Here is a 23,718-nt window from a genome sequence, read left to right as displayed (position 1 = left end):
CTGACTCCAAGGGCATGACCGACCCCGGCCCGGTGCATATGATTTAATCACACTTTGGATAGGGAAAGTGACACCGGGGCTGAAATCATCGTCGGGAAATAAGTAGATATTAAAACAGTATACTGTATTACATCTCTGGTGGTCACGTTCTCCACTGTGGCGAAACTAGATTGAGAGAACTACTAAATAGTAGTAAGAATAACTATAAGCAATTGTAATAAAACTGCATTGGGGTTGGACACCACTTCTCGCAATAAGTTTGTTGTAGTTAGTTTAAAATGGCACGTTCTTGTGTAATTAGGATCGAAGGTTCACACAATTTTCAACTCGAATAGTTTGATACAAAGGTCCATGTTGAGGATTAATACAAGGAAGAAATACAAAAAAAGCCCCGGTGGTCCACTCCCATAAATCAATCAACATTTATCTGCACAGACTGCACAAATTACTTTGCGAACTCACAGCTTCTCACTCTGCAGTCGGACACTCTACGTCGATGGTATAATTAAAATCTAGCTATATATCGAGACTGTATTTGTGCTGCTATAGACATATCAAATACCCGGTTACATATTTCGAACTAATTATCATTGTTTGATATCGTCGGAACGCAAGAGAGTTTGGAGGGTTATACAAACTGCAGTATTTATTTCCATCCACGCAGGAGATAATCTATGGACACATGTAGTTCTTTAGTTAGAAACAAGCTGTTACACAGGTTTCGGATGGTAATCTGTTCATTTGTTTTTATCCAATTATGAATACTACTGAAAATGTTATTAAAAGAATTATTGACATGAATAAGTTTTCTTAAAGCATCGTTGAACGTGTTAAACTTAATATTCTGACGTTGGTATTACAATTCGTAAATCATTGAATGGCACAAAATGTCTGCATGAATTTGATTTTGAACTACTACTCATAACACCTCAAATAGTTTTTTTATTCCTTGATAAGTATGAACTTACGATATTTTTTCAAGTACTTGGTATTTAAAAAACAAGTAGAAAACGTCACATAAATAGATCTTGAGTTCGTAGTTCTTAAGTATTTTAGTAATTATGTACCAATATACGGTACGGTGTACGGCTTATGTACGGTAAATAGTGATAATAAATAAAATTGTTGTCTGCTCCGTTATTTCTTACGAAGGTTTTCATTGGCTAGTTTAGTTTATCTTTACGTGCGCGAAATTCGAAAAAACTTCCGGTCTTGAAACAACGAAGCGTTTAATTTCGCTACAAATTTGTAAACATGCCGCCCCCAAAAGGCTGCAAGCAAGAAAACCAACATATTCAGGTTGCTGTGCGGTTAAGGTGAGACTCCCAAATATGTATTATTTTAATGTAAACATAATTGCTGTGCTTGTTAAGTTCTGCAAAAAATATTGATGAAGCTCAACCATGTAAACAGATAATATTTAAATTTTTACTATGGCAAACTCGTGACATCCAAAAGTATATATATCCAAGCAAAAAGTAGCGAACGGTCCTTGCGCAGAGATTCATCGCGGCCACAATTTTGAAATTATCTCCGTTATTTCTATGAAAATATTATTTCCTACTATTTAAACACGTATTTATTTATGTCAATATGTCAAAAAAAACATGTTAAGATATCATAAAACACTTTTATGTCTCGATTGTTTATCAAATATCCCGAGATCTGTAAATCTGGGACAAATCTGAGAGATTGTGTACATGTATAAAACTGTATTTGTGACCCAGAAAAATCAATATATTAATGTGAAAACGACGACTCTTATGACAAATTCAATCCAGTTTAGATCACTGTCGGGTATGTATTGAACAATTTTGTCATTATTATTCATAAATGATGCATAATATTACTATATATTATATAGCCGCGTGTTAAATGTTAGAGAGTTGTAGTGTTATGCACCAGTCAATTGTAACCACAGCCCCCCCCCCACCCCACCCCCACCCAGGTCCGGGAAATAGCGGGGACTTTTGACTTTTGGTCCAGCCAACCTCGGCTAAAATCCCCGCCCTGCGGGGATGAACAGTTGGTAAAATCTCCGACAAATGCCCCGCACCTCAGGCACCCTAGGTAAGGCCCATTCCTCGCTATATTTAAAGCGAAGACAAAACCACCGCAATTACCCAGCACTGTGGGGCCACCTGAAAGGTAAAAACAAGGCCCATTTCCCCGGCTAGCCCCGATATACCCCTGGACCTGGGGGGGCCGTGGTTACAATTGACTGGTGCATTACAGGGATACATGGGAAGAAATGTCAAAATGATAAAAAAGTATCCCTGATCGCTCATTATTGTAGCTAAATTGACCCCCATTTTTTCAAGACATTAACAACTTAAAAATGTTAAACTAGGCCATGTCAGTACTGAAGTTTTGAATTTGCCAAATCTCTATTGTTAGGAATCATTAAATGTCAAATGTTCCATGTTACTGCTGTTGAATCTTGACTCTTGAAACAAAGTTTGTAAATATTATCTGAATTTCTATTATATATATATTTGTGTGATGAAACCAAAAATCATAAGCCTGAATGTATATCACTCAAAGGAAGATTTAAATTTCCAGTTTTTTTAGCATGAAAACAAATTTACTAGCCTTGTAACACTCTATACTTTAGTTTACTGATTGCAAGAATGAAGTGAATATAGAATCCTGGTGGGGATACAGTCATCGAAATTAGACTTTTGGATGAACAAGCCCGAATTCTTATACTATGGCATGGACTCATATTTATGAACAAGCCCAGCTATATAACATTCATAATTTGAGCCAGCCCGGAAGACATTTTACCAGTGCAGGGCTTGCGGGCTTGTGCTAATTTCGACCACTGGGGATATATATATATATAATACATTTATAAGGCTACCGCAGTGTTCGAAATTCGCGGTAGTCCGATAGCCCGAGGCTACCGAATTTCAGCTCGGGCTACCGGATATACGTAAAAACTAGCCCGATCGGGCTACCGTTTTTTCCAAATGTAATTTAATAAAACAAAAAACAACAATTAAAAGCGTAAAGCATCGTGTTTTATACGCTTATTATTTAAGAATGCGTCCTACCAGGCAACTCGAGCGACTTAGTCGCCTTGACAATGGCGAAAGAACAAAGCGAAGTCAGAATTGCCGAAATTTACGATGATCAAAAAGCTAATTGCTCTGCGGTTCAGGGCTGCAAGCCATGAGCAGAATGTTTCTTTATTCAATTAATATATATAAACACATGTCTAGAGTAATTAAAGCCCGAAGTGATTATCGATCTGTTTGTAACTACTAACTGTGTCTATTAGCAGCAGTCAAACTCAATGACGTCAATAACTCCGCCCATTATGTAAATTAACGATAACTTCGGCAGTTTTCGCTAAATACGATGGCAGTGAAAAGCGGCTAAGACGCTAATTATCAATATAAAAATCGATACTTTATTTATTTTGTTTAAATATATTTTATTATTGTCCAAAATTAATGATAGATTTTAAGTTTTTAATGCGTAAAAGAAAATTACAAACATCGTCTTTAATGCGAGGGAAACAGGTGCCCGTTTACTTCCTGACAAAAGTATTAAAGGAGAACTGTTGGACATAGTTAAATCGTTGTCAGTGTACAGTACAGTAAGGTTCTATTATATACCTTTAAATTGCTTTGCCATTTATTTTAAATAAAATTTATAGGAATATTGGCATCGATTTTTTTCCGGAATTTGAAAGTGAAACTGAAAGTAGAAAAAAAATCATTGCACAATCGCTGGTGCATTTTGGATTTGACAAGGATGCATTGGATAAGAGAACTAATTGTACACGCATAATTCTACTAATTGTACACGCATACTTCTTATAATCTTAAATGATATGTTCAACAGAGTCAGACAATATTTTCTCCTTTTTTTTACCTTTTTTAAGGCTTTTCCATGGGGTGGGGCGCCCAATTTTTTTAGTCTGTGAGAAATTCACTTTGCTTAATAAAATATTGACGCATTGACTTGTCCAGATTGAGGACCATTTATTGAATTATTGAAACTGAATGAGCGTGTTTTCATAAATGCTTCCAAACGAGTGATACTTTTAATATGGTGTTTATGTTTGGGCTAGTGAAATTGGTTTTGGGCTAGTAAAATTTCCTATCTGGTAGCCCGAATGGGCTAGTGGATTCAAATCCGAATTTCGTACACTGCTACCGGTATAATACCTTGAATTGGAATGGTCATTATATTTACAGAAAAACCTGCCTGATGTATTCAAGTTACATGCCCATATACATCATTCACATGATATAGTGAAAAACTGATACTTCAAGCGATACAACAAATTTTTGTGTTTTAGATTACTATCATGTTTTTACTTTAAAAATTTATGAACTGGCTAAGGAGAACAGTGTTTTTTACAATACTTTAGGAAATGGGCCAGTGCCATTCTAATTGTAAAAAATGCATCATGTTGACTTCCATGTTACCTGGTTTCGCAATTCCAAATTCATCTAGAAAGACTGTTAAAAAGTGTGATTCTGTGTTTTTTGGGGAAAAAGTAAATGATAATATTGGGAATGGGGCTGAATTTCGGCCCAAAATTGGTCAGAAAAATCACTGGAGTATATTGATACTGAATCATCGATTTTGTTTGGTACTGTCTCACTCTGTAATAGTCTACTAAATAATCTCTGTAGTCTTTAAATCATATTTTATTTGTATTCCAGACCGATCAACAGTACTGAAAGGAAGCAGAGTTCATACTCAGTTGTAGATGGAAATGCGGAAAAGAAAGAGGTCACGGTCAAAGAGAGACTTGGTGTCAACCCAACTACTAAGACATTTAATTTTGACCATGTTTTTCCTCAAGATGTGAAACAACAACAGGTTTACAAGTCTATTGTTAGCCCAATCATCGATGAAGTTCTTGATGGATATAACTGCACTATTTTTGCGTAAGTTTGTTTTCGTGGTATGCAGAATGTTGCGTGTCATTGATTCTTTTCATGACTGACTAAATCTAGTAAAGTGTGAATACCTTTCATATTAAATTAACTAACATTTAAGGTTTCCGATGTACTCAATTTTTTGCCACGGATTGTAGTCTAATATGATTTTTTTACAGAAATTTCAATGTCTTGCTGCTGACACATTTATCAATATGCTTAAAAATGGGACTGCAAACAGGGCTTTTTCACCTTCTTTGCTAGGGGCCGAAATAAGGCTACTTCACAATTGGGAAAAATGGCATTTTTTCCTAATTCCAGATAATTTTTTTCACAAATCCCAGATATTTTTCCCAAAAAGGTAGAGATCTTACTTCAAAAATTTATTCTGCTTGAGCAAATTATTATTTTTTATCTTTTAAGTTGACATAAGAAGAAAGCTGTATAATTTAAATTTTATTCCAGGACCAATTACTCCATAGAATTATATTGTTATCAATTTCCTTTTTGAAACGTTAACGCATTTAAATTTCCCAATTTGCAGAATTTCACACGTTTAAATTTCCCAAAATGAAAAGGCTAGGCCTCTTCACAATTTTTGGTGAAAAAGCCCTGGCAAAATTGAGAAAATTAATTTATAGAATATATTTTGTATGTAACATTGTGATTATGACATTTCTAGATATGGGCAAACGGGCACAGGGAAGACTTTCACCATGGAAGGTGAGAGGTCAGATGACCCTAATATGTCTTGGGAAGATGACCCTCTCACAGGCGTTATCCCGAGGGCCCTGGCTAACATCTTTGATCAGCTACAGGTGAGGAGAAGTGGAAATAAATTAACTGATTAATATGTATTCATTATAAGCAATTAAGAAGAATTAAAAAGTACTACAAGGCTTCCAGTATGTAAAGAGATTGGTTGCAACTTTTGTCTTTTATGTTCTGTTCTAAAGAAGAATTTCATTGGTTTGTAAATTGTTTATAATGAGCACTAGAAATATTCTGAAAGAACATCTTTTAAGTTAATTTTCAATTTTGTGAAATTTCTATTGTTGTGCACAGCTTTGTATCATATTTGAAAAAAATATAACTTATTATAAGCTGAAGTCGTTATTCATCTTATATTTTGACATTATAGGTTTGCCTGACATTACCTTTGAAACTAAATTTGTTCTTTGTACCATAGTCAACTCCCTAGGATAGGGAAACTGCAGGGGAATGCCTTTCATTTGAACCAGTTTCAAAGCCTAGACCGTCATGTACACAAACTTAATGTGCACCGATTTTGCAGATTGGACATTAATTTGCAGCAATTTCAAAGACTTGATCTCATTGAACTTAATTTTCATTGCTTGCAAAACAAAAGATCTGTTACTGTGTGACTTATGTAGCTTTTGATGTGTCTTACATGGTTATCAGGCCCAAGCGGTGGAGTTTTCTGTTCGAGTGTCATTCCTGGAGCTATACAATGAGGAATTGTTTGATCTTCTGGGATCCTCCATCGACCCCCTCCGGCTCAAGATCTACGAGGACAGCACTAGAAAGGTCAGGGTTCATACTAGAGTTAGGGTTTCACTTAAGGACATTATGTTGAACATCAGATTATTAGAAATGTTGACTAAATTTGTATCACATTTAATATTTTATGTACATATAATTTGTTTCGAACACCTAATTATTTTTAAATTATAACCATGATGTATTGGGTATTTTATAACATACATGACTTAAAGGTACAAAATATTGTAAGGGCATTCTATCCTAAACTGTCATTCCAGTACAGATGTTCCCTCCAAGATTTGATTTGCAGGACTTGTGCTCTCTTTAGAAACAACAAAAACTATAACAAATTGATATATTTTTCTAGGGCTCAGTGATCATCCAGGGTCTGGAAGAGATCGTGGTGAAGAGTAAGGATGAAGTGTACGAGATACTCGAGCGTGGCGCCTCCCGCCGACAGACAGCTGCTACACTTCTTAATGCTTTTTCCAGGTACTTTTGATGGTTTTAATCATAACAGGTGCTAAAAATCAGGAGTAGTCATGAAATCATGATTGAGAGCATTTAACTTCAGGCTATTGTACAGTTGTAAAGATTGTTTTACGCTGTGATTGCATCAAAATCAGTAGAAAATAAATATAGATTTTTTTGGAAATTATTTCAAAAGGGACATAAGCCTCTTTTCCCTGTTTCATGCATGAATTCTTCATACTCAAACAAACGTCCAGTGATTCAGGATTGACAATAACCTGCTATTAGAACCCCTTTATTTACTCCTGATTTTCATAACTTGAACTGCCAAAGCAATGTTCTTATCGATTTGACAAATCACTTTCAAGCTGAAAAAAAAAGACATTTGAAATTTAATATCATAAGCCTGCAATGTTATTACTGATAAAATACTCCTGGCGCTTGTTCAAATATCAAAAGAAAAATAGTAGGGTTAGAGGTGTGAATAATACGAAAAAAACAACACTGTCATGTTGTTTTTTTCAGTCGATCCCATTCTGTATTCACGGTGACAATTCACACGAAGGAAAACACAATGGAGGGAGAAGAGCTGCTGAAAACAGGCAAACTGCACCTGGTAAGTGGTTTTGAATAATGTGACAGAAATATGATGTCTTTGAATTCATTTGTGAAATAATTCCACTTTCATGTGATTTTTGGTTCCATGATGAAAACCTATGCGCAAGTTTATCATAGTTAGAAATAAAAAGGTGTACATTATAGGTTGAGGCCAATTTTTTTTATTTTAATGCATTATCATGTTTATCTGATTTGACTTTAATGATAGAAAAAAAACCACATACGATTTAAGTACAGTTAAAAAAGAAATAAGCGATATATAGACTGGGGATTTTGTGGTCACATAGCTATTTATTAATAAAAAAACATTAATAAATGGCTAAAGCTAATATTTATGTAGATAAATTAAAAAAAAATGAATTCATCAACCTATATTGTGTCAGAGCCTTCAATACCTTTTTTGGTGGTGAACTTGTCATTTCCAGTTGCTCTATGGTTACATATCATAAAGATTTAGTTGAAAACTTGTGTCCATCCATGGCTGTTTAGGTTGACTTGGCGGGCAGTGAGAACATTGGTAGGTCTGGAGCTGTGGACAAGAGGGCAAGGGAAGCAGGGAACATCAACCAGAGTCTGCTCACCCTTGGACGCGTGATTACAGCCCTGGTGGAGCACGCCCCACATGTCCCTTACAGGTATGTCTTCCCTGTGAAAAACATATGTAGATCTTGGGCAGTGGACTATACGCCCAGTGATTGGCATTGCCTAACATCACATGTCCTACACTACTACTACAGGTTTTTCTTGAGGACACTTTATTTTTTTAACATAAGCATTAGGAGGATGCTTTCTTTATAACATTGTCTTATACTCCAATACACTGATATGCTATGTTTCATTGTGCATCATGGGTGATTTGGCTAGGAAAATCTCATAATCATGAATGATTAATATGGTAGTTTCATTGAATCCTGTTTAAAAAATATTCTAGCAAAAGCATGAATTAAACCGAGTCTGCCTTTTCAGAACAATAATATCAAACAGCCGTCAAGACCACTCTGCCATGGAGGCCACTGACAATACAGGGTTATTAAAAAATATTTAATTGCAACATGCAAATTTATTGGAAGAAGAGTTGTCACCCCTGCCTCAGGCATTTTTATTGAAACGAGATTTTGTCAGTCAATTGTCCCATAGTACTTATGAAGTATAATGGGATAAAGTACCCTGGTTGCCGACGATGAGGTAATATATATGCACAAAACTAACTACATATATATATGCTTTGGACTCTCAGATTTTTGCTCTGGACCCAAGGTTCTAAACTTTATGAACTCCAAGGAACTTATTTAAACCGGAACTGAAAGGAAAAATGGCATTTGCCTGTATCACTTCAATGTCTTAAATGCATGTATACAATAAACATTTTCATCCAGGGAAAGCAAGCTGACCCGAATCCTGCAGGACTCTCTTGGAGGTCGCACCAAGACATCCATCATTGCCACCATCTCACCTGCATCAGTTAACCTTGAGGTAAACTTTTTGTGGCTTTTATTCTGAGACAATATGGCAAGCCATCCTTTTAATAACATCATTGCCAGCTTTTCTCCAGCCTATATCAACCTTTGGGTAAGGGCTATCAATTTAACATACAACAGGCAAATTAGAGAAATTCTGAAGTTGGAGATGGTTCCTGTTTTATTTTGCTTAATAATAAACAAATGGAAGGACAGTCCAACTTAAAAGCTTCTTTTTGAGTGGGTTAATATGTTTAAATGGAACAGCCCTTTGGCATTGGGCTTTGTTTTTATTAAATTAAGGCAGGAACGGTCCTACCATTTCATTTTTATTTTTTTTAAAGCACATGAAATACTGAAACGATAACGAAATTGCCTTCTATACATTTAGGGAAAACTGCATAAGAAAGATCAATTTAAGACAAGAAGATAGACTGGGCAAAAAAGCTTATAAACTAACAGTGCTCAAAACCTTGTTTTGGGTAACCTGACTAACCATGTCTTTTTAACTGCCATTTGAACGTCCAAAGGAATTTGCAGTCTGTAAACCAAATATGAATTATCATATTACATGAAATGAGAAATAAAAATTCCTGAATACTTACCATTGTTTTTCAGACTGATACTTACCCATTGTTTTTCAGACCATAAACCAGAAACAAACATTTTAAGGCCTGATTTCAGTGTTGACCTTGCTATTGCAGGAAACTTTGAGCACCCTGGACTACGCCCACAGAGCCAAGAACATCACCAACAGGCCAGAGGTGAACCAGAAACTCACCAAGAAGGCTCTCATCAGGGTATGAGACCCCTAATTTCAACTTACTGTGCATCCTTGTTGACAATAAAGGTTTTATCATCCCAAGCTGTTACTTTTAAGGAAAAGAACATGCTAAGGTCCACTTTTAAGGAAAAGAACATGCTAAGGTCCACTTTTTAGGAAAAGAACATGCTAAGGTCCACTTTTTAGGAAAAAAAACATGCTAAAGTCCACTTTTAAGGAAAAGAACATGCTAAGGTCCACTTTTTAGGAAAAGAACATGCTAAGGTCCACTTTTTAGGAAAAGAACATGCTAAGGTCTCTAGGGTTCTATTTTAGGAAACAATGTGTCAGTTTGTGGGTACTAAAATAAAATAATGACAGTAACTGCGATATAACATATAAATATCTTATATATACCTTTTAATACTAATAAGCCTTGTTATTTGTTATCAGGAGTATAATGAAGAAATAGACAAGTTACGACGAGATCTGCAAGCTGCCAGAGAGAAAAATGGCTTCTTTATTGCCGAGGAGAATTACAAGTAAGTTTTTCACCTCATTGTCCAAATAATGGATATCTTTTTTAGCTGAATTTTGCACCATTCTAAGTCCATCAATTTCCATAATTTATAGTTCAGATTGCGATTTCATTGTTTGGATCAGGAACTGAACAATCCATGCAAAACAACGCCGTGTAGAATGCTGGTATTGACGGTTTTAAGGAAAAGACCGATTTCGCTCTTTTTGCTTTTAATTTTTCATGATATATAAATTATGAATTTTTTTAAATATTGACAGTAGAATCTAGTCTGTTTTTAGCATGAATCATTTGTACTTGAAAAGCATTTTGATAGATTCAATTATTTTAATTTGTCACATGGGATGAATTATTGACTATTATAGCCAAAATGACAGATCCTATCATAATAATTACATTTTGTGAAATATTGATAGTTTGCCGGATTATTATTACTATCTATCAGATATTGCATTTCTATTGAGGAAGTACTTTTATGGCTAAAGCAATCATGATGCAGTGTTAAGATGCCATATCACAAAACCTTGTCACCAATTTGTCCTATAGCTTATACATGTAGTGCCTGATTTCTCCCCAGTGCCATGCATGTAAAGTTGACAGCCCAGGACGATCAGATCACAGAACTCTCCACCAGGATTGAGGCCATGACTGATGAGCTTAACAAGGTAACACTATCATTGTCTAGGATTTATTTAATATGCCTAGCTCAGTCTACAAGCTGGTTTGGAGAATAATACATTGATGTTTCTACATATAGATTAATTGTTTCTGCTTCAATCTTGTTAAAGGTTGTGCTCGCATTTATATTAGAAATCAATTTAACAATTGGAAATCATTGCAAGCTTAAGAACTAAAACACAAATGAAATACCTTTAAAGACCCCAATCACACTAATTGTTTTCTTCCTGTTGTGATTAAGATAATGTATTAATAAATCATTAAGAAAGTATGAAAAATAGTCTTTGTTATTACTCATTATTATTAGTTTGATACCTGGCATTTGGAGTATCAAAGATTATTTTTTCATGCATGTTAAACATTTAAAGGATTAAAATTTATCCCTTAATCTCTTTCCAGGTACAAGAGCTGTTCGCAGACACTCGAGTTGAGTTAGAACAGACTGCTGAGAAACTCACGGTCACTCGTGACAAACTTGGAAAGACTCGTTCAACTCTCCACGAGACAAAAGTCACACTGAAAACCACTGAGCTGGACAGGGACAGTCATAAATACCTTGTCCAGGAGCTCACAGAGTCGCAGGACACACTGTTTGAAACTGCTAACTCGGTATGTTCCTTAAGAAAGTTTTAATATTCAGGTAAAAACATCATAGCCCTAATGGATATTGCCAAATCTCTGTTTCACTGTAACTTGATGCCTTATGAAGTAAAAAACCTTTAACACCACCGTCACCATGATCGGTGACAATCAAACATTATTCAAAACAGTCATATTCTGAAATCTAGTTATTAATATCAAACAAAACCATATAAAATTTATTGTTATATACATAAGTATGAGTGTGTGTATTTGTCACCATTTTTTACAATATTCTGGTAAAATAAATGTTTTGTTCTGTTCTTGAACATAGATTTCAAATATTTATAGATATGTCTTAGAACATGGTGTGCAGTTTTCCCCTTAAAACAAACATTGCCAGATTATAACACTCATTTTATAATAAAAAATGAATAATTAGAATCAAATTCTTAATATTTCTGACAGCTGTTGAATACAGTGGACGAGGCCACATCAGATGTTAGTGGTCTACATGACAAGGTTGAGAGATTGAAAACTGTAGAGGCCCACAACCTTCAGACACTAGACAGTTACGAGGAGACCTACAACACGAGTATAACAACGCTTGAGACGTGTATTCAGGAATATGCTGAGAAGCAGGCTGAGGTGTACGCGGAAAATTCTAAACACATAGGTAGGTATCATTTGGCCTCGGATATTTATTTTTCTTGCAGGGTGCTTTTTTAAACCATTTTTGTGGCAGATATTCAGCTATGTTCTGGAAGCAATAATGCTTGAATTGCATTCAATTGAAATGTGATTTGAAATACTGTACTTTAATGTTGTTTAAAATATAAAGGCCCGCAAATAAATGGCTTGCAAGGGATTTAGAGTTGGAATAGTTTCAATAAAACAAAAGGATTTAGTAATATTTAGCAGTGTTCTCAATAAGAACCGACTGCCGGCCAAAATGGACGGTTTAAATGGCAGTAGGGCCGGTTCAAATTTGGAAAACTAAATGAATTTTCAGTGGAATAAGTAGAAGCTGGTCAGTTACTTTACTATTTGAGACGGTTCAACCGAAACTTATTGAGAACCCTGAGTTAGTAACGCTAGAGTGAGAGTATTCTAGTAATTAATGTGTACACCTATAAAAGAGATTATTAGTTCAAGCCCCACAAAAGTAAGATATCTTGACCTTTCAACAAGGACTTGAGTACTGGTGTTAAGGACTTGAGTACTGGTGTTAAGGACTTGAGTACTGGTGTTTACCAAGGACTCTAGAATGAAAAACAGCTGTCTTCATAATCAAACTTAAATAAAGTCGAATAAACTGTAATCAATGATCAAATTGAATATTTTGCTTTCAATAAACTATGAAAACTACAGGGACAAGCCCAGTACTTAGTCAAACTTCAATATTGAATGTTTTGGAATTAACTGCCTTAACATATTCAGATCAAAACCTCGTAAAAACTTCAATATTGAATGTTTTGGAATTAACTGCCTTAACATATTCAGATCAAAACCTCGTAAAAACTTCAATATTGAATGTTTTGGAATTAACTGCCTTAACATATTCAGATCAAAACCTCGTAAAAACTTCAATATTGAATGTTTTGGAATTAACTGCCTTAACATATTCAGATCAAAACCTCGTAAAAGTTTAGAAATATTAGCCTTTGACCTTTCAGTTTCAAGTTGTAAATTTTCATTCCATTTACAGCACAAAAGGTTGAGCGAAACAAGACCTATGTCTCCCAGCTTACCACACAAATGCGTGACTTGCAGTCATGTTTACAAGAAAACGTCACAGTAATATCCCAGCATGCAAAAGACACCTGCGAACAGAACTCATGCTGGGCAAATGGTATTTCTACAGGGGCGGCAGATTTTAAGGTTAGCAGTGCTTGCATATAGATAGAGGCAATGACTTAACGCTTGGAAGTTTGGGCACTGTAGGGCATCAGTTTAATTGTACTGTTAAACCGTGCTTTCGTAATTTTGTCTTAATTTTGACATTGTTGTAACAATTGTCACATGCAGCTGATTTATAAAAGGTTTATGCAATTTTATTTTAACACAGGCTACTGAGTCTAGTCGGTACGAGGCTATACAGGGCATTCTGGGGGACAAACTGACCAGGGCTATGACTCAGCTACAAGACATTGGTGAATCACACACACAGATATTAGAACTACTTGAAACCCAGGTAGAGTGTATATTAAAGATTTTAAATAGTATCTTTGTGGTTTAGATACAAAAAATGCTGTGATGTTTAGGGCATTTTATGTAAAAAGTTTGACTTTAGATAACTTTTTGATAAAGAGGTAGACTTACAATCAATTTTGTCTATTTACAGAATTTTTACTGCTATCATTTATGACATGTAACTGACTTTCAATAATTTGCATGAAACAATTGTTATGGCTTCGTGCAGTTAAAATGTAAGCCAATGTGACAATTGAAAAAATTATTTCACTCACAGTTATTTGAGATGGGTTGGTAGTCAGGGTATTTTTTCTTTATTACTTCCAAACTCTTAATTCCTATATTAAATAAGAAATGGAAAAAAATAGCACGACCACTTAAGAGGTTAAAAAAACCTTCCAGGTTACAGTTATGCGAGTTGATCAAATAAAGCTTAAAAAAAAATATTGATCAATAAAAATTATTGATTAATTATGTCTCAAGGCTATAATTTTTCTATTAGAATTTCTTACAAGCATTACTTTCTCATTTGTTTTTTTATCAGCGACAAGAAGGTGAGACCAGTGTGCAGGCCTGGTCAGAACGACTCACCAAGGAGCTTGGGGATCTGGTTGGGCTGGTGGAGACTCATACTCGTGTCCAGGAGGAACGCATCACAGGGCTCCGGGAATCTCTTGCATCACTCACTGACAACTACAACAGCAGGCATCAGGTAATAAGGGTGTCAAGACTGGAATTCAACTTTATCGAGAGTTATCTTTTTCTATATTTTAAGTTAATAAAGCAGGGCTTGTTAAAAATTTGATGCCAAGCAAAAGTATAAGAATTCGCCAGTGTTCATCTAAAAGTCTCATTACGAGGAGGACTGAACATGTAAACAAGTTCCTATTATTTCAGCTTAATATTGCAAGGATAATGCCTTTTGATCATGTATACACATAGACCTAAAATGATGAAAAAACAAAAATGCTTAATATCAATTTTGATTTGTTTTCCCAGATCATACAGGAGAAGATGTCTGAGTTGATCCAGTTGTCTCAGGAGAACCATGGTATAGTGGGACAGATGTCCTCGGAGGTAAGTATTGGATAATTGGACAAATTTCATATTCACTAATTGAATTGAAAATGGACAACCATAATCGATCATCAGAAATAACCAGTTTGTATTTCACCATTATCTTTAAGTATGAAAATAATGTTAATGTTTATTTTAATAAGTTTCATGTCTTTTATGTTTATATTCTAAATATTAAATGACAGAAAAAAATTAAAAATCAATTATTATTTTCTACATTCATGGCAGCAAAGCTCCACCAGATTATGGTTTCCTTTGCTCCATAAATGTCACTTATGGTTACCTACTAACCCCGTAACATAATATGCAGGTGTTGAAATTATAAATGGAAATGAGAACCAGTCTTATATGAAAATCATCAATAACTAACTTGCACCTTCTTACATTCATAGGTTGAAAGCAGGACTAAGGAGCTTTGTAGTGAGACTGGAAGCCACCTGTCCTCGGTGCAGGAATGGAAATCACAAACAGAAAAGGAGAATACTTCAAAAGTGGAAGCCATCATTGAACAGAAGCTGCAACATACACGGAGCGCCAGTACACGAATATCTGAGGTATAATTTTTTAATTCACTAGTGTAGTCTTGTAGGCTTAAAATCTTTTCAATGAGTTAATTATGAAGTATCTTTCTGTTCTTTTATACCTGAAGATCAATAACATCTAATTCAGTTGTTGTTTTTTTAATTTATTTTATATTTTGGATGTTTTTAATGTATACTACGCACAAATATGTGAAATTAAGATTCCTGCTGACCCCTTATTATTTTTGTATCATTTGAAAGGGATTTATAAAAAGTAAAAGTCTATGTAAAATATACACCAAACAAAATACCCCAAAAATGTTGTTGTTTTTACCTTGAAAGATCGATTAATATGTCATTTTACATTTCATTTGCAATTTAGAACAAAAAGCATTATCTCAAAATGTCTTCGGTCATTTAATTAACATATTCAAAATCCGAAAAAAAGAAACCCTTTCATATAATATCAAAATTATATGGGGTCACAAAGCATTACAATATAAAAAATTTGCCAATTGCATAATAAAATGAAAATCTTGTTTGTGCATGATGCTATATGGAATACTTTAAAAAGTCCCTTTAACAAATTTGCAACTGTCAGTTACTTCAATAGGGAATTGTTTTAGGTTCAAGCCATTGCTACAAAAACACATGAGGATTGTACAACAGTGAAGACTGATATCAATGAGCATGTGACAGCGGGGCAGACGTCACATGACCAGTACACAGAGCGCCTGAGTGACTCATGCACACAACATGTGACGGACCTCAACACGGCTCTCAACACACATAATACACATACTCAGGTACGTTAAGACTTATTTCTATAATTTTAATGTATAAGGCTAATAAAATCTTAATTACACATTGTTAATAAAGTAAATGCTGAAAAGAAAGCACGTCTCAATTCACCCTCTGATAGCAAATAGATAGGTGTTTCTTTTGCAGATATTGCAATCAAACATTGTAACATGTACTTGCTCTGTCAATGAGCTAAAAGCCAGTTGGTCAGGGGCATGAATCTTTACAATATTTGTTAACTCAATTTGGACAGATATGTTAAAATGAAATATTTTAATTGATTCAATCTCTGGACTCAACGCATAAATTAAGGGATTTTGCTTTAAGCCATTCTCACTCCTGGTATCTGCGAGAAAACACACGTATTACATAGCCATTTCCATTCATGTATTTCTAGGCTCTTGAGACCTCCGTACAGCGTCAGTGCGATAAGCTTGTTGATGTGACTGACCGGCAGTCGGCTGATCTTGACGGGGACGTGAAAACAGAACGGGGCTGTCTCAACTGGCTGCAGGGGGCCACAGCTCAGTCAGCTGCCCAGTTTATGGAGGGTCTGAATCAGAATAGGGAAGATATGAGACGATACATACGACAAGAGATGTCACAGGATAAACCTACAGGTATGGTGTGCTGGGGTTTTATTATGATGGGGCAGATTCCAGGAATTAAACTTAAGCTGCCTGATGACTACAGCAGTTAACATTTTCACATCGCCAAAGGTATCACTTATGACCTGGAAGTGGGGTAAAAAATCTCGCAAAAAGTGCCTGCCCACTTAGCTATTTATTGCTGTCCCTTAAAACCTAATGCAGTAGGCCCCCCCAAATCCTCGTCAGCTTCAGAACACATTTATCATTATCATTTTGCAAATGACAATGAGTATGATTAATGTATGTTGTATACAATTCTAAATTGGTGTGGATAAGTAATTAAACTTTGATGACTTTACCCAAATGTTTATTTTACTAGATAATACAACATATTTGTTAATGTAAAACATGTCGCCCACATTCCAGGTCTGACCCCAGTCCGGCATGACTTCCCCCACAAGCGAAATGTCAGACGGATATCAGACCAGCAAAAACTACTGGACAGATTCCGATCAGACAACATGGTGGAGATTGAGGAAGAGCCTGTTGATTCTGATACTGAGCTGGAGAATGTGAATGCACAGGTAAGCGGGATGCTTCAAAGATGGTTTCTCATTGAATTATAATACAATCAGAATTGTTAAATGTAATTAAGCATGCTGCTTTGTCTTGTAATTCTTTTTTTTCTATCGGCAGCTTATTATAGGAAATGTTTATCAGAAGTTCAGCCAACAATATAAGAATTAAGGTCAGCTTTGAGAACACCTACCCCATACATTATAATTAGCTTTTTGAAATTGATTCATGTGTAGTTTAACAAAATTCAACTTTTGAACAAGCACTGCAAGTCTATGGGAAGGCCTAATGGGCTTATGCTGATTGTGTTGGCTGTATAACATTTGTTGATGCATGAACAATTTCATAATCGACAACCACAGTATATATTCTGTTCCACTTCATAAATACTGCGGGACAGTTGACAAAATCTCGTATTAATGAATATGCATGGGGCAGGGGACACAGCTCTTTTCAAGGAATTTGCAGCTCAAAATTTACTATTCTTCAGTAACCCAGTATTGTCAGGTGTCTCAATAGCTCATTGGTCTAGACTGCTGATAAATAATTTGTAGTATAGTGGTGAAGTCATGGACAGAGTAGAAATCAAGATTTCGCCAGAATTCATAGTAAAATAAACCACAGTACACAACGAAGCATAGCGAAGTTGTGTATTGGGAAATCGTGATGAAACATTTCATTAAAACATTCCTCCTTTAATTGCAGTGCCTGGTCGTCGTCCATGGTCCGGACAATGAGCAAGGAATAGACACCTCTGGCCACAGCGACAACATAAGTGTGAAATCTTCAACATCTGGTATCAGTGTGAAATCATCAACATCTGGTGTGTCTGAGATGTCCGGGTCAGCTTTCAGCACAACAAGCAAGGTATGCCAACAAAAGGTTGTTTAGTAGAGGCTTTAAAGTTGGCCATTACATAAAATCTTTCAAGATGTTTATATAAAACAACTAGGTACACATGTTACAATGACAATGTGCACATGTGTATCAAGGCTTGAATAGTTGTGGAGTTATTCCCTTTGTTTGATTGAAATCAACAGACGAGTGTTGGTTCGCTTCATATATTCACTAACATGTATAAAGTTCTTGTTATTAAGCTATGCAGTGTGTGTATACCACGTGATAAATTGCGTCATAAATGCTACGTCGGAAGGCCATATTTTGTTCAAATGAAGACTTAAAACAAAGATAACTTCACTTTTTCTTCACCATATAAGATGAAACATAGCGCAGTCTACGCCTCTTATGGAACCCCGCCTTCGGTCTTTTACCAGAGTTTGATTGAGAGTTTAGTTTCTTCAAACACTTCGAAAAACCTTTTCACAATATGGCCGTCTGACGGAGCACTGTCAAAACATTATCATGGAAACAGGTTTGATGAAGTGTTTGAGGAAACTAATCACCTAATCAAGCTCCGGTAATAAAACGAAGGCAGGGCTCTTTAAGTGGCATAGACTGCCCTTTGTTTTATTTAAAATGGTGTAGTTAAAGAAAAGTTATCTTTGATTTAAGTCTTCATTTTATGCAAAATGTTGCGTTCCGACGGACGTAGCATATATGACGTAATTTATCACGTGGTATACACACACTGAATATGGTCGAAACTTACTCATCAATTTCAGTTTAGAAGAAGGAAGTCACAGTTGAAACTGAATAACTTTAGTTAGGGTTGACATATCTTGACCAAACTTGGTCTATAGGGAGATTTTATGGATACCTTTCATGGGATTGCGTTTGGGGTCCCTAGGGTCAAGGTAAAGGTCACTTACTAAAAATAGAAAAAACAGTTGAAACTGAATAACTTGAGTCAGGGTCCACATATCTTGACTAAACTTGGTATAAAGGAAGAGTTTATGGAGACCTTTCATGGGATTGCATTTGGGGTCCTTAGGGTCAAGGTCACTGTTACTAAAAATAGAAGAATGGTTGAAACTGAATAACTCTAGTCAGGGTTCACATATCTTGACCAAACTTGGTCTATAGGAAGAGTTTATGGATACCTTTCATGGGATTGCGTTTGGAGTCACTAGAGTCAAGGTCAAGGTCACTGTTCCTAAAATAAAAAAACGGGTGAAACTGAATAACTTTAGTTAGGGTTGACATATCTTGACCAAACTCGATATAAAGGAAGAGTTTATGGGTAGCTTTCATGGGATTGCGTTTGGGTCCCTAGGGGCAAGGTCAAGGTCACTGTTACTAAAAATAGAAAAACAGACACAGGCTGAAGTTCTTCTGTCAATCATTGAAAACCTGGTTTCGTCGCATTGAGGCGTTTCTTGTTTCATGTGTAACACTGTTTAAATATTTTTGAAAACATTCATTATAATGATTTTAATTTGACCTAGTATAGTTACAGACCACTGTTGTTTTTGTTTCAGCGCTCAAACCTTGACACCAAAGAGAACGAAAGACAAGGTCGTCCATTAGGAAACAAAAAGATGAAGAAAAACTTCATGAATGTTACCCCGCGGAAAACAAGATTGCCTCTTGCAAATAAACAATCAAATGCTGAACAGCAAAAGACAGAATAGGGTTCATGACATTTATAAATAGATTTGACCTTGACCCAGGCGAAATAGTGTTCATGACATTTATCAATAATTTTCATCTTCATGTTTTCTATTTACTCTATGAATGAACAACCAGTTAACATAATGATGGACTGTTTTAAAGATAAAGCATACCTTTATATATTTGCCATTGAGGACCAGTAGGGAGTGAAAATTGAGACATGAATATTTGTACTTATGCCATTCTTGTGTTCAAACTGATGTGATGATATGGACAAATTTTACCCTGATTTATATGCATGTCACAACTTGAATTTCATATGAATAATGTCTGTGTACACATGTTTATTGTATTGTTTTATTTGAAATGCAGTGTCAAATTTAAAATGCTAGACTGATGATTAGTGGGCAAATGTTGATGTGAGTGACACTTATTTTTATTCTTCAGCTGAACTATGATATTCAAGGATTCTCAAGTTCAGGATTATCTTGAAATAAGATTGAAGGCTTTTAAAACTTCAGGCTATTATACAGCTGTGGAGATTGCTCAGACATTTGCATCAAAGATAGTAGGAAATACCTTGAAACGAAAATAAATGACTGGAAAAAAATCAAAAGGGTTCTACCCCTTTACCCTGCTTGTCATGAACCCTCAAACATTAACAACAGAAAAAGGTGAAATAAAAAAAAAAAACTCAAAATCTTAACCATCTATAGTGCCTTACATTTTGTAAATTGGTGTTTTTTAAGGAGAGGATTATTAATTAGGCAAACACTCTGTCAATGACATCCCCTTCTGTGATGTAACTGAATGTACTTGTTTTTTTTGTAAAACATTACCAATTGGGTATACTTGTATGATTTTGTGTGCATGTACATGAATTCATTTTATTTTAGTGTAATTATTAACCTATTTATGACGATTTTTATCTGAAATATTATTTTACAATGATGTTTATATGTAATCGATAAATATATACAGCTTTTAATTTGGACATTTATACTCGAGATTGATTTGTCAACATTGATAATCAATGATTGATTTTAGTTTTAGGTGTATTTCAATAAGTTTGTGAATGTTCTAAATTTATTGACCATTTTAAGAAATGCTTCCATGTCTAATTAGAAAAATGATACTGGTAGCCATGTTTTCTAATCACATGTTCAACACGACAAATTTCATTTAAGAGACTTAGTCCTTTGTTTTACCTTTTAATTATGACATTGAATGTGTTCTCTATGTATTAAAGCGATTATTACACTATAGTATATATGCTTTACATGTCTTTTTTCTTCCGTCTTGAATCTATTTAGTAATTCACAGTATCACCCTCTGTTACAATGATATAATTATTTAATTCATTAAAGTAAGCCATCCATCAATGATCATTATGATGCAAAGATGTGTTCGTGTATTTTAGCTATTAACATTACGATTTTTTTCTGAGTTTAATTATATTGATTGACCATTATATTATTTTGCAATTATTACATTTTTGAAAACTTTTAAAGATATTCAAACCTTATATTTTGTAACTTTAATATGAAACTTATCCAGTATCTTTTTATATAAATGATATATGGATTTCCTTAAAGTGAAACATGAACTCATCACTAATGTTTGTACTGTCATCAGAGTGTCAGTAAATGCCAGTATTCAACTCAAGGATTGGATGTTACAATATTTTGTTCCTTCCTTGCATAAACCCTACAATTTCACTGTCTTTGTTTCTACAGCTTCTCAAGTCTAAACCTTCCCTCTTGTGCTTTTGTGTATCAATGCTGATGAATAAAACATGCAAAACATCTGGGTTTCTTTGATGTGAATTCAAACAAATTTACAATTAAAATGAAACAAATCTAAAATGTGTGTGGAGACGCAGGGTTTTAAGCCTTAACCTAAAATACTCTGAATAAATTTACATTCAAGTAATCGACCCACAAATGTATTAATTTTGGATGCTTGGTGATACCTTTTATAGAATTGCGTTTGGGGCCCCTAGGGTCAGTGTTACTAAAAGTAGCTGGTACTGAATAACTTAAGTTAGGGTTGTCAGGAAAATGTCCACCTCAAACAAAATTTTAAAGTGGATTTAATTTGAAAACTGATACGGTTGTTTCTTTAACTGTGGTGTTAGTCTTTTTGTGATATTACTGAATGGAATTAAATTGTCCATACACGGAAGCATAAAATCACTTCAAAAGATCTGTGTATAGTGTTGTTTACTCGGGGAAAAATTGAAGATTAAAATTTGCTGTACAGTTTCCGACTAAAGAAAAACACGAGAATGGGACATTGAATTATGCTTGTTTGTCTAAAGACAATACAGTTATACCAACATATCGCATACCATTTTAAAGGTAATTGACTCTCCTTTTCATGTCACTTATTTAAAAATGGATTGTTTATATGTTGGTTGAGAAATTTGCATAAAACTGGACTCTACCGTGAAATCCGGTAAGTTTGACTTACACACCTTGTTTCATTTTTGTATATCAAAGACACCAAATATCTTCAGATGTATCTCATTTTATGTACCCAAAATGGTTTTAATTAAGTGACAAACAATGATTCAGAAGCCTGTGGTTTTAACAGGGTGAGGCAGTTTGAAATGCGCTAAGATATCGTCACCTAACTTGGATAAAATATCTTTGGTATGGGTAAAGTTGCATGCATTTAGATGAACTTTATGAAGATTTACAGATAAATGAAAAATATTTTTCAGCTAATGTACGCAAACAGAAATTTAATACGGATGTAATAACTAATGATTATGGTCGAAAGCTAGTTGACTTTTTACAACTAAACAATATGCACATTTTGAATGGCCGTACTATTGGTGATTTCGAAGGCAAAACAACTTGCAAAGGTGTAAGCACGGTTGATTATTTTATTTGTACGCCTAATATTTTTGCTAATGTTATCCAATTAAGCATAGATGAATTTTCTAACATTTTTTCAGATGTTCATAATCCTGTACATATGTTGTTAAAATTTCAGTGTAAATCTAGTTTTAAACATTCCTGTGATGATAAAGTTGCTGCAAAACTGTGGAATGCTAGCAAAAAAAGATGATTTTATTAATAATATCAATTCAAATAAGATTGAGGATATACTTAGAGAGTTAACTAGTCTTGAAAATGAAAACGATACAAGTATAGATGCATTGAACCATGTTGTTTCGAGTATTGGTCAAGTTTTTCTAGATTCTGCAATAAAAACAAACGGATGTGAATCACGATTAAATAACTGATAAAAAGACAAACAATAAATCACGTTGTTGGTTTAATGCTGAATGTAAAACTGCAAGACGAAACTTTCATACAGCTAGGTTTATGTTTAAATTGAAGAAAAATGATGCAAATAAAGAAAATTTGAATGTACAAGGTAAACATTATAAGAAAGTTTTGAATAGCAATTTTAACATTTATAGACGAGAAAAGGCTATTAGACTGAAGCAAATGAGTAAGGCTAAGCCAAAAGAATTTTGGAAAGTTTTAAAATCTAAACAGTCTAGTAATGTCAATGCATCTTTAGAAGATATGTATAATCATTTCAAAAATATTAACTCCAACGCTAATTCTGATAATATTGACCTGAACGACGATAATATGGAAAATATTGATATTGACGGAAATGACTTAAATATACCAATTACATATGATGAAATTGAAAAAGCGATTAAACAATTAAAGAAAATACAGCGTGTGGTGAAGATAATATTTTAAATGAACATATCAAATATTCTTATTGTTGTTTCAAAGAAGTTTATATTAAACTTTTTAACATTATCTTTGATAAAGGTCTCGTACCACAAAACTGGACCGTTGGTATTATACATCCAATTTATAAAAATAAAGGTGATACATCTGATCCTGTAAATTATAGACCAATCACTTTACTTAGTTGTTTTGGTAAATTGTTTACCTTAATACTGAATA

The 23,718-nt window shown here is 34.6% G+C and overlaps 1 protein-coding gene across 1 annotated transcript; it reads left to right on the top strand.

Annotated features, from left to right (window-relative positions):
• The first annotated feature begins 1,177 nt into the window (after positions 1–1,177).
• Positions 1,178–21,576, top strand: LOC128210203 (kinesin-like protein KIF11-B). Its single transcript, XM_052914391.1, has 23 exons — positions 1,178–1,316; positions 4,683–4,910; positions 5,584–5,719; positions 6,324–6,449; positions 6,772–6,896; positions 7,401–7,491; positions 7,983–8,128; positions 8,870–8,966; positions 9,655–9,750; positions 10,167–10,255; positions 10,829–10,916; positions 11,329–11,538; positions 11,977–12,184; positions 13,217–13,389; positions 13,577–13,702; positions 14,246–14,413; positions 14,701–14,778; positions 15,171–15,332; positions 15,926–16,105; positions 16,498–16,720; positions 17,117–17,274; positions 17,972–18,133; positions 19,645–21,576. The coding sequence occupies exons 1-23, from the start codon at positions 1,255–1,257 to the stop codon at positions 19,795–19,797; spliced, it is 3,285 nt and encodes a 1,094-aa protein (XP_052770351.1). The 5' UTR covers positions 1,178–1,254; the 3' UTR covers positions 19,798–21,576.
• The last annotated feature ends 2,142 nt before the right edge of the window (positions 21,577–23,718 follow it).

This window comes from Mya arenaria, chromosome 12 (genome assembly GCF_026914265.1).
Source record: "Mya arenaria isolate MELC-2E11 chromosome 12, ASM2691426v1".
Lineage (NCBI taxonomy): Eukaryota > Metazoa > Mollusca > Bivalvia > Myida > Myidae > Mya > Mya arenaria.
This window is presented reverse-complemented; position numbering and strand designations above follow the sequence as displayed.